The sequence below is a fragment of the Empidonax traillii genome, unplaced genomic scaffold (assembly GCF_003031625.1).
Source record: "Empidonax traillii isolate 1590-97213 ecotype Southwest subspecies unplaced genomic scaffold, ASM303162v1 scaffold741:size898883, whole genome shotgun sequence".
Taxonomy (NCBI): Eukaryota; Metazoa; Chordata; class Aves; order Passeriformes; family Tyrannidae; genus Empidonax; species Empidonax traillii.
In genome coordinates, this window is record NW_020955934.1 from 865,302 (window position 1) to 877,591 (window position 12,290).

General features: G+C 38.8%; 1 protein-coding gene across 1 annotated transcript in view; it reads left to right on the forward strand.

Moving 5' to 3' along the window:
• The window catches only part of ITGA9 (integrin subunit alpha 9), a gene marked incomplete at its 3' end in the record, with an annotated part of 151,310 nt that overhangs the window by 118,922 nt on the left and 20,098 nt on the right, over window positions 1-12,290 (forward strand). The window contains exons 19-23 of the mRNA XM_027900592.1: window positions 1,197-1,283; window positions 2,636-2,715; window positions 5,615-5,704; window positions 8,299-8,407; window positions 12,048-12,155. Coding sequence (XP_027756393.1) covers window positions 1,197-1,283; window positions 2,636-2,715; window positions 5,615-5,704; window positions 8,299-8,407; window positions 12,048-12,155 — 474 coding nt within the window. The remainder of the gene's footprint in view (window positions 1-1,196; window positions 1,284-2,635; window positions 2,716-5,614; window positions 5,705-8,298; window positions 8,408-12,047; window positions 12,156-12,290) is intronic.

Genomic DNA, 12,290 nt, shown 5'->3' on the forward strand with positions numbered 1-12,290 from the left:
AAGGAAACAGAGCCTGGGCTTTGCAAATTGCTGTAAATATTGAAAATAGGTCAAATAAATCATAAGTCTTGTTGCTAAGAGATTCTCAACTACATCTCTAGAATGAAGTTAATTTATGGATTCAGATATCTGAAATTTCAGTGTTTGTATTGTAGCTGCAGACCAGTATTGTAGTTCCAGTGATGATGTAGTCAACAGTAGGGCCTAGAAAGGTATCCAACACAGTCTAAATTAAACACCTGCATTTGGTCTGCTGAACAGTTTTCTACATCCTTTGGCTACAGTGGTAGCAGTGACATGTAGATCACATAACAATCACTTGCTGTGTAGGCACCTAAAAATGTACATCAGATTCTGGAGTTGAATCCCACTCCTAAAGTTTAGTGAGAGGAACTTGCCCACAGTGGCAGAGCATTAAACTGTTCCCCGATAATCTGGAGATGAGAATATGCTATCCTGGGGCCAGGCACTTATTTTATGGGGCAATTAAATATTGTCCATTCAGCAGAAGTATTTCTGTTTTAATTGAGTCACCAGTCAAGCAGGATAGAGCTGCTGTAACCACTGGCATTTGGATTTTTAACAGTATTCATAGTCAGTGTTTAGCATGAGGACAGGATCATCCCTCTGCTTTATCTATGCCACCATTGTCTCACTAAAGAAGGTTGGTATCCTTACCAACATGATTCATCTTGTGGACCAGAGCAGGAGATCAGGGCAGTGAGTGTCACCAGGATATTAAGTTTCTCACCAGGACATTAAGTTTCTCTCCTGCATCTGTGTGTGGCGTGGCTTGGTCACTGTCCCCTGACACAGTTCTCTTTTTATGGGATAGGTATCTGGAAAAACTGCCTCGTGAAACCTGCATTCTGGATTATTTGAAAGCTGTCTTTTAATCAGCAGAGTGAAGAACTAATGGTCTGAGTCATCCAAGTATTTGGGCTGATCCCCTGACTCTAATGTGTTTAGTCGTTCAGTATTTTCTCATGATCTCATGATCTATCCCTCAGAGCAAGGTTCTGATGGTTGTCTTCTTCCCACTGCTGGTCTGACTGAGGTGGAGTAAGGAAGTGCTACACAGTGCTACAGTGGGAAATGTTTAGTTTTCTACAATACTTCATCACAATGGTATTTCTTAGTAATCCTCTTTTTCTCCCCAAATCTATCATCTCATGTTCTTCTTTATTTTCTTACAGGAGGAGCTGGGCATTGCCTGTGAGTTGCTGGAATCAGATTTCCTCAAGTGCAGTGTGGGATTTCCTTTCATGAGATCAAATTCTAGGGTAATGTTGTGATATTTGCAATTTGCAGAGTAATAGTTCGTTCACTTCTGTCTCCAAGGAGTGACTGGAAATAAACTGCTCTATTAAATGTCTGTGACTGATAGTTTCTTTGGCTTTCTAACCCAGACATCCAAGCCTTTCACAGTTACAGATGGTAGCTGTCCTCTTTCCCAACATACAGAGCCAGTGACAGTGCCCCGTGTAGTGCAATAAAATACCTTTGAAAAATTATGCAAGAGTTTCAGCTGCGAAAAACTTGCATATTTCCTTTGTAGAAAATTAGAAAAGGACTCTCTGTCTTATTTATGTTGCCTGACTGTTTTTATTTTTGTCTTCTTTCACATTAAAGTGCAACTGAATTTATACAAATTACAATGAAAATGTACTAATGGCTTTTTCGTATTATGGTCTTCTGGTAGATTTTTTAAAGAGGATTTTGTTTGGTAATTTAAGATGCACTCTCTCGCGATGTTTAAAAATCCAGCTGGTTTCTTTCTGTCACTAAACTGAGCTGGATAAATGACCAACTCAGAAAGGTGAGAAAATAGGGAATAACTTTAGGATGACCCAAACAAAAAGTGTCTGAAATTTTTCAGAAAGTTTCGATTTCATGAGCTAATCCTTTCCATTTTAATTCATATATCCTTTGACCCAGCAGATAAGTTTTTGTTTTCTTTGTCTTATTGACTGTTTCATGCTCTTTTGAAACATCTAAAAATATTTTTAACAGAATAGAAAAAATAAATGCAATAGCAAAATATTATCTAGAATGTAAGACTGTAAGCCACTGAAATTAATATGAATTTGGATACTGTTTCACTTGGCCAAAACCATTTTGGAGTTAGGCAGAAAAGTTGTTACATGGAGAAGTTATTTATCAAAGTAAGTTCTCATTTCAGAATTAGCACGTGATTTCACCCATTATGATGGGTGTCCTGAATGCTGCTTTAGCTTGTGCCACTTGCTCCAAATCTCTGCAGGCCTGTGGTGGGAGTTTTATTCCCCTAAAAGATGTCTTCAACAGCAAACATTTAAGATTGGTAGTTTCAGGTAGCGATACCATTGTACGAGAAAACTCTTTCCCTGGCAATGATCTCCTCAAGAAATATCTTTGAATGAGAATTCTAGTAAAGGCCTTTTCTCAATGAAAGGAAAAACCAAACTTTAGTATTTGATGAGAGGCAAAATAACTAGGATTTAAAAGTTAATCTGCAGTAGAGGAAACTTTCTTACATGTATCAAAATATGCTACTTTTGTACAACTAGACCAGTAAAATATATGTTAAGTTTCAGAATAAATACATCTTGAAACAATATTCGGTATTTCTAACTACTACTTTTTCTTTGCACAGTATGAGTTCAGCGTGATCTTTGACACAAGCCACTTGTCTGGGCAGGAAGAAATGCTTACCTTCCTTGTCACTGCCCAAAGGTAAGGGGACCTTTGTATGTCTGGATGACTTGGATGTTCTTTATTGCATGAAGTGTGTATTATGTATGCTTGACAGTTGGGTCATATTAGTTGTAGGCATGCATAGATATAGTAAATTAGGTTAAATTACTCAGGCTAAATGCAGGGGGAGCATGTGTTGAAGCTTCCTGAAAAATGAGATAGGATCACTCATAGGTTTTCTTTGCCAGGCAATTGCATATCTGAAGAAGCAATCTATATTCTCTCATTTGAAAGCCCCTTGTGTTTCAGTGGCCATCTCTTTGGGCCCTGCATCAGTTGATGATCAGCACCACACAGAACCATTTGTTCTAACATTTGAATGAAATAAGCATGCTTGGATGCAAGCCAAAAAAGATAAATGCTTTAATCAGATGGCCAGGAATCTCACTGACAGGTTCCAAAGTTGCTTGTCTATTTTTTCCCTCTCTGGGTCTTCGGTGAGCTATGACAGATTGTGGAAAATAGGTGAATAGGGTATTTCCCCAAGGGCACTTGAAGCAGGCATTGAAGTAGGATGACTCCAAGTTTGCATCATAGGCATTTTATCTCAGGCATAGTCCTCCCCTACAGTAACAGCTGTAGGTGGGAACAGATCCTGCAGCATGTAGGATTGGTATGAAACACTGAAAGTAAGACCTTGCATCACTATGTCTTGCACATTAGGGAAGTTTTATTCTCCCTGAGGAGAAATGCATCCTGTGTTTAGATGACCCTGTGATGCATCTCAGTCAGACAGATACATCAGTATGTGCTAGGTGAATTCCAGCTGGTGCAAAGATGGGTTAGCAGTGCTTTAAATATGCCCAGCCGTTGTTTTCCAGCTATTTTCCCTGCCTTTGATAGCACAGGACTTTCCTATGTAACCTCACTCCTCATATTTCTGTACTGTGCCAGTGAGAAGGGTTAGTCAGTGCCTTTAGATGGAGCAAAGAAAGAAACAGTAATTTTTCTACATGCTCAGAGGTGTTAAGAGAAAGTTTCTTATTGCAGAAGGTTGAGCAGGGTGACAGTTATGTTTGGAAGGATTCAGCTGAACCTCCAAAGACAGCAGTGCAGGCCTCAGTGCTGATTACCCTCATTTTCTCTGTGACTTTGTGCAAATATCTCAATTCCCTTGCCGTCCAGTAAGTGTAACAAAATCTTTCTACCACAAGAGTTGCAGGAAGCCCTGAGGTAAAATCAGTGATAAAGAAATGGAGAGGAAATGCCTGTGCTGTGGCCAGACTGCAGTGAGTGAGGATATTGTTTCCACATAAAACTGGAGCTAGTCTGACAGAAATGGCTGGACACAGAGAAGCCATGTCACTCTGTTGTGGGAAAGCAAGTATTTCAAGTATTGCCATCCAAGTGGCCATTTAAGCCTGTGCCTTGAAGCTGCAAATTTGGCAGCAGCATCTGTAACAAGAGACTGGTTCAGTAGTGGGACAGATCAACTGGAGAAAGAACTTAGCATTGTATTACATTGCTTTTACACTATTTGTTAAAAAAAAAACAAAACAAAACAACAACAAAACAAAACCTCAAATCCTCTTTGCTTCCAGGTGAGAACTGTTTTTCTAGAGCTAGATTGACTGAGTTGTATTCTTCTTTTCTAACATTACCTTTACTCCATTAGAAACAGATCAAAACATATCCATGAACCCTATGTAGAATTCTACTTGTTATTCTGTTTGCCACCATGGTATATTAGTATTTCTATTTAATGAGAAATGTCTCCATTTTGGACTCTTCTGTAAGTCTATTCAAAGGAGGAGCTTTTATTAACTGATTTTTTTTTTCCCCAGGACTGAAAGTTTGTGGGTTTTGCTGTCTGGGCCATAATTTTCTTAGCAGACTTGGCCTGTGTGTTAGTTGCAGAAAGCTGATCTGTATCTATGCATGGATGTAGCCAGGAGGCTCTGTTTTTGTAATCTGAGCAATTCATAATCATGGTATCAGCTGGGATGTTACTGCCCTCAGTGATACTGTTCTCAAATAAAGATGATCCTATCTTTTGTTTTGCCAGTTTGATTTGTGAGTAAATCCAATGAACTGCAAGGCAAAAGTGATTCCAGAGTCATAGCTGAAGAAATGGGAAATATATGTAACCTGTCTTTTCAGATTGTTCTTCACCCACCAAGCAGACTCACCATCAGAATTAGAATAGTTCAGGTTTGCATGTTAGACATGCATTTCAGGAACCTTTCCCAGACTTCATATGTAAGTGTTCACAGTGAAACAAAGTGACTCATGAGAGATAATTGCTCACTTTTTTTGTTCTTTCTGCTTTTGACCAGCTGAGGCAACAGCCTTTGAAAATGTAAAGTAGAAGTGCTTTCATTTTGGCAGCGAAGTCCAGGAAGAGAGGGATGGAACTGCTGAGAGGTTATGGCTGGTTCAGTACAAGGGTCTCACCCAAAAAGCTGCTAGCAGTGGCCCCAAATTCATTCTGTAGTACAGTGCAGGTGCACTGAAAGCATTATTTCATTTACTGAGTCAAGACCCTCTCTGGGGGACCCTCACAAACTGACATGCAGTCAGACTGGGAGAAAATGAACACTTGCATTAATGTGTGAATGTCCTTGTTTCTCTCCACTGTATGATGGCTGCTGTAGCTTCCCTCAGGCATTTCAATTCACACCTTCTTCCAACATACTTTTTTTTGTTGTGAGCCTGATGTGTCACAACCACAGAAGAGAAGCCACAAAACACATGCTTTATGTGTGTACTCTCTCCAAGATTGGGTGAACAAATGTAACTCTTAAGACTTCTTAAGGAACTGACATCATTCAGATAGAGAGGCTCAGAGTACAAGGCAGAGAGGGGTAGCTGTGAAACTGTGTGATATATTGCAAAAGCTGTCAATTTGCAGAATGTTTATTTTTCCTTTCTGGCATAGTGGAAACCTAGAACGCACTGAATCTCTGCATGATAATATTTTAACCCTGTCGATACCTCTGATGCATGAAGTGGCTTCGTCCATCAATGGGTAAGTGTCAGTCACCAAAACAAACCCACTGCCACCGCTAATAACAACAACAACAATATCTGGGTGTCTTTCAGTGAAAAAATGAATTCTTCTCTTTGTTTACATGTAGCCAGCCTGTTGCTTTTCCTCGTTTCTCAGATTCTGAACATACAGAAAACCTCATTCAATATCTGGAAATTTTATTCATTCCAACACTGTACATCTTTCGCACTCATTTCTAATTAATGCTAATTAGTTACCATCACATTTATAGTAGGTATTTTAGTGTCATGTTTGACTTCAAGTGATTCTGTATATCTGATGGACCTTAAAATAAAATAAATAAAGAACAAGTAAACCAAATCTTGTTCCTTAGGGCATGTCTTGAAGGAAATGGCAAAGGTTAGGGTCAAATGTTCTGGGATTTCAAGGAGCTTGGTGAAGGCTGTTTGCCTTTCTGTTTAATATCACAAACAAATTTGCTTTTGCTTCTGTTCATTTTCCCACTCCCTGTACTCCCTAGTCTGCAAGGCTGTGAACTGGGGAGCATCACTCACCCTTTGACTGAAATACATGTACAAACAGCTGTTGTGTCCTTTCCCCGAGGCTGCACATGGACGAGTTCCTGCCTTTGTAGTTCCCTTCCACTTGGCATCTAGCATAATCAGTACCTGAGCTGGCACTGGGGGACCTGGTCACTGAAGGTGAATTAGCATTCATGTAGGCCAAGAAAGCTGATATTAATTCCTAGATAAACTGGGGAAGCAAAACCTCATCAGCAATGTCCCCAGGAGGTCAGTGTCTGTTTTAGCCACCATCTATGAGACCCCCCAGGCTGTAGGTATTGTCTAAATATACCAGTGCTGGTTGGCACCAGTAGAAAGCAAATATTTCCTTGATCACTATGCTACATGTATAGGGAAAAAGCTAACTTTCACTGACATGGGATTTGACTGAAAAGGTGGGTAAACTCAGATTCATGGCCTAGACTGGGTTTTGTCACATGAAGTTGATTTCCATCTTGTTGCATGGAAATAAAATTCTTTTCAAAATCGATGAAAGGTATGCTTGAGCCTGCTCAGAGAAATGAGAAGCACTGTCTAACCTCACAAGATGGCAAAGGACAAAAAGCAAGGACAAAAATCTCCTCTATACTGAGAGTACAGTCTCAGCAGAATCTTCTGAAATTTTTGAATGTTTTCATTGTTACAGATTCTTCAGAAATTTAACTCTGTTTCCCTTGCTTCTTGATGCTTTGATATAGGTGGATTTTTGTTCAGATTTACAGATATGAATGCTTTCATTTGTATTGTTAGATCTCTGATTGTTACCTACAGAATACTTCATACCAAAAAATAATATAAATTGGGCTCTTTTCTTTGTCTTCAGAATGTACTTTTAAAAAGCACAAGGTCTCTGAATTTATAAGCCCCACCCAAATGACTATGTGGATTATTTTTTCTTTCTCATAGACAAGGTTTAGTTAATTCAAGTTCACAGAAAAGTCCAATTGCCAGAGAAAAGTTGAGTTTATTGGAGGGCACTACATCCCCAGGCATGGTAATATTAGCAATACTCCTTTTTTTGGAAATGTCTTTTTGAAGCTTATTCATCCTGTATGAATCTAGGGGAGCAAACTTCATTCCTGGTCATAAATAGCCCAGAAGGGCTTGTGCCACGTTTGGGAGAAGCCTTCTAGCACAACGCTGTCAATGGGAGGAGTAAATATATCTCTCACTGTTTCCCCTAGCAACCTCTGGCATAGGAGGCAGACAGGAAAAAAGGAAATGTACCTAAACAGGCTTAAAATCCTGTCTCAAAAAGCTCTGACTCCAAAGGACAACCTGAGAAGGAAGCAGAGTTTTAGTCAGTGATGAGGACCAAGGTTTGTTTGAAATTACACCAGGACCATTTCCAGACAGTGGAACAGCCTGAGATTAGAAGGATGCACAAAGAAAGCTTAAAGCACTCCTAGTCCTCTTCTGCAGGATTTCCAGGTACTGTGTTGTGCTTCCAAGTAATTTCTGATAAAATCCTACTGCGTTTTACTGTGTGATCAGATGATAAGAGTGGTTAAGGTAACTTGGCCTGTTCCACTGTAGTTGAAAGCAGGTTATACCCGCTCTATTCTATCCTTTAACCATCTTCTGATCGTAAAGGTAATAGAACTTAGATAATTAATTGTTTATTCCTGCATGCTATGAAAATGTACTTTAGTGAATATGTAACTGAAAGTTACATAATTCCTGTTAGTTACTGTTTCTTCGGATTGACTTCACAGTGCTGTGATTTCTTCTGTTACATAAGCTGTGGGACTTGCACAAATCATCCATGGCAGGGGGCCCTGGAGAAGAGGTTTTGTGATAGGAAAGGAGAAAAAGAGATAAGTAATGAAGTGTGCTTCAGTGATAGGATGTTAACCCAGGTCAGTTGAGATGCTGCTTGTGTAGTCTAGTGTTGCCAAGAGGAAATCAAATCAGGAACAATAGATTAATATAAAATAGTCCCATAGAGTTTTACATGGCTATAAAACAAGGGTGCAATTCAGCTGGACACAAATGTATTTAATTTTGGTAGCAAACTCAGCTTACTATATCTGTGTCTTGATTTTACAGAGAAGTCTTCCCTACTTCATTTTTCTACGGTGATTCTGTGGAAGCGTCCAACTTTGTTCAGCTGGAAAACCAAGAATGCCTTTTTCAGTCTCTCAACTTCACGCTGCAGGTAAAACTGCTTATTTTGTCTGCTTTCCTGCTTGGCAGCACATTCTGGTTTTGTGTCTTTTTTCTTCTGGGTGTGGTATGGATTTTTGATCGTGACTTTGAATCACAGTCATGGGCAGAATGAAAGCTCTGGACAATGTTTATCAGGAAGATCCACCTATTGAGTCATGAGATTCTGAAAGAACTCCCTTACTTTCTAAACTCCTTCTCACAGAAGAGTCTAGGTGCAGCTGGATCCAATCCCAGTCCCAGACTTGGTCAACAGTTTATGTGTAAAGATTATATAGGTGTAATTCAACCTTTATATGACATTGTCCCACAGGATTAAGGACAAAAAACCAAATACATTTACATGAAAACCATAAGTTATTTATTTAAACTGATGATAATGATTAGACTAAAATACTTTAGTCAGAATTGTTTACCACATAATATAGTTTTACTAATACTATTGTGCACTATTTATTAAATTAATAATTTCTAAGCTATCTTAATAATTATTAAGTAGAGGTTGATGATACTCACCCATACCAAGAACCATGGTCAAATCTCTTGCACTCAGCCTCAAGGAGTAACTCTGAGGGACATCCCCACTCAAGGGAGGAGTCTCTACACTCTCTCCTTGAAGGGGTATGTTAGAAGTCCCTACTGTTAAAAAGCAGAACTGGGTTTTTATAGTATAAAGTGATTGACTGTTGGTCATATGTTTGTAGGCTAGCTGTGTCAGCTATGCAGCCTTTGACTGAGCAGCTTTAGACGAGTTATCAGTCCTATCACTTGTTGGTTCCTTTATCAGAAACTTTGTCTGCCACATCCTCACTGGTACCAGTTTCTGTCAGGAAACACTGTTTGAATGTTTACCTTTGGGACTGATGACTCAGGCTGGTCTCAGCATTCTTCAACACCCAAAGCAACACGATCCACCTTCTCCATCCACCACTGGTAACTTCTGCAAATAGGCTAAAGTTGGAGCTGTTTTACCCCCAACAAGACAGAGCACCCTGCTAAAATGCTGTGCAACGCATTCTTGATTGGATTCCGTATTTACGGTGTGCAGGGATGGCATTTGTCCTTTATCTGAATATATTATAACAAGAATTGCAAACAGGGCATCTCACTTCCATAAGAATGAAGCCACTACCATTTGTTTCTCTCTTACCTTTCATTACATGCTGAGTGAAGAGCTCTAGTTACTCAAGTGACACATCTTGGAGGAAGTCACAGGTTAAAAGTGGAGAAGTAATTCTTTTTAGTGGCATGGTCTTTGAGCAGAGGAGTGGGCAGCCTTTATCCATGAGAACAAACACATGCCTGTGCAAGGGATGTGTTGGGACTTGCTAAATGCCCGAGTACGAAAATGTTTGTAGCGCTGCTGACAAGAGTACAGTACAGGCAAGAGATGATGACACTGAAGAGACAGATGTGAGAAGTGTTAATTAAATATCTCACAGCATCTCAGCATTAGTCAATTATTATCTATATATTACACTGCCAGTTAGATGAGTTCCTCACATGGCAAAATATATGGGTGATTTATTATCACCACAAACTCGTGCAATGTGTCCAAAATTAACTTGTGCTCTGTTTCGCTGATGTGACTGTATCTATTACAAGCCCTTCAAACTCTTTTTGACCACTAGATGGAACTAGAAAGTGATAAGTCATGCAGAGGTAGGCTCATTTACTGAGAAAAATAGTGTTTCACCTTTTTTCTCCCTTTCTGTTCTCCTAGGCATGAATGCCACTCCACTCATAATGAATAACACATGTCTGCCTCCACGGACAGATTGCGGTCCAGAGCAATTAAGCCCCCACTGTCATGCAGTGCCCTTAGCTATTTACTGAGAAGGAGTGAAAGCAGGATTTTAGGACATTAAAGCTTTTGTGAACCAGGCTATTAATTCTTGTGATTCTGATTTCATTCTTGAGAATTTATAGGTTTACCCCATCTTTCTCCCCTATAACCAGTTATTCATTGAAACCAGATAAAAAACAGAGGCATTGGTTTTTTAATTAGATTAATATTTTCAATAAAACAAAGTGATAAAGGGTAAGGGAGAGAGAATCCATGAGACTTTCTCTCATGGCAGAGCCACTATTTGTCCTACCCATCCTCTTGTCTTTCATGCACACACTTAGAAGTTTTTTTCCATATAGAAGTAGAAAATTATACTGGAACAAGTCACAGATGTGCTCTCCCATACTGTGCTAAGCCTCATAACTATGTGTGCCAGTGAGACAGGGTAGACTTTCATAATGGGCAAATCATTGTTTATATCTCTCTTTGCTTAATTATCTTAAATTATTTGCCTGGCATTTATTTAACTTCTCCAGATGGAGAAGAGTAATAGTTTCTTAACCAAGAAAAAGAGATGATTTACAAATATAGGGGGCATTATAGCAGTTTTTATAAGTGAAAAGCTATACTGGGTTCAATGTTCATGGAAAAAGATCCATATATGTATTTTTTAGTAACAAGACATGCAATGAAAATGCCTTTTCTGCAGTACTGTTGTATCTGATCTCAGAGAGATAATAAAGGTTTTCAAAATGTCTCACATGAAACGTTATGTTTATATTTCATGTAGCATTTATCATGCTCCACTGTAGTGGGATTTCTCACCCTGCCTGGAGCCTCAGTGCTTTTGTGACAATTTGGCATTGCAAACCGATTCTCTTTATCAGTCAGACATTTTTTCAAATATAAACAGTGTTTGAGGAATGAAAACATATTGTTTTTAGTATTTGTACTTTGCACAGTTAACAACTGATTGCTGCATCTTTTGACAGTAGTGGATAAATATTCTAATGGGCCTAATGTTTTTACTCTATGCACTTATATTTGTGGGTTTTTAGTGTAAGCATTTATATTTGTTTTGTTAGAAACAGCCAGGAAATATTTTTCCTAATAAAAAAAAGTAGTTACAAATGAAAACTTATTTTCATTGAAATTTTTCCGTGAATTACTTCTTTTCAGCAAAAAAATCATAAATTTTGGGACTTTCACTAGATACGTTTCATTGGTGGACAGGAAATTCTTTGAGTTTCTGTTAAAATTTTGGGGGAAGGGGATTGATAGAAAGCTAATATTTTTCACCAGGAGTTTAATTTAATTGCAAACTCCAGAACTTGAATGGAAATTGTTCACATGCACTTCCTGGCAAGTCACTCAGAAAACCCGCAGTCCAGCAATCACAATAATTGTTTGGCTTCTGCTTCCTTAGGAAAACGTATGGAGAATATAATGCAGTGGTTACCAGATGGAAATGAGAATGTTAACTGAGATGGTAATATTTCTTACGGCCTTCCAGATTATAGTACCAACACACTCAGGGTACTAGCGATGTCTCTGTATATAAGGTAGAAATCTTATGCTGTTTGTATTGATGACTGGTAATTATCCTGCAAAACTGCTTCTTATTTCATATATGAACTGTGCCTGAAGAATGTTAAGTAAGCTAATCCTTTAACTTCTTTCTGACGCATACAAAAGAAGTCATCATCTGAAGACATTGAAAAACCTTCAAATTACTTGAGTTTCTTCAAATTTACCTGTACTTCCAGCTGTGGTTCTACAGTCATTTCCCATTAATGAGAAGTCACATATGTAATTTTATTTGTATTCGTTTGTTCTCTTACAGGTTTACAATGCTGGACCAAGCACTCTCCCTGGAGCTTTTCTTGACATTTCATTTCCAAACCGCCTCTCTGCCACTGGAGATGAAATATTTCATATTCAGCAGATGATGGTGAGTATGTTATCATGTGTTCTGGGACCAGAGAGGCACTGGGAGCTATTGATGACTGAAACAACAGAAATCCACCTGTTGGTGGATGAATCAGTTGCTTTTTAGGATAATGAAAGGTTATTTGTATTTGTGGCA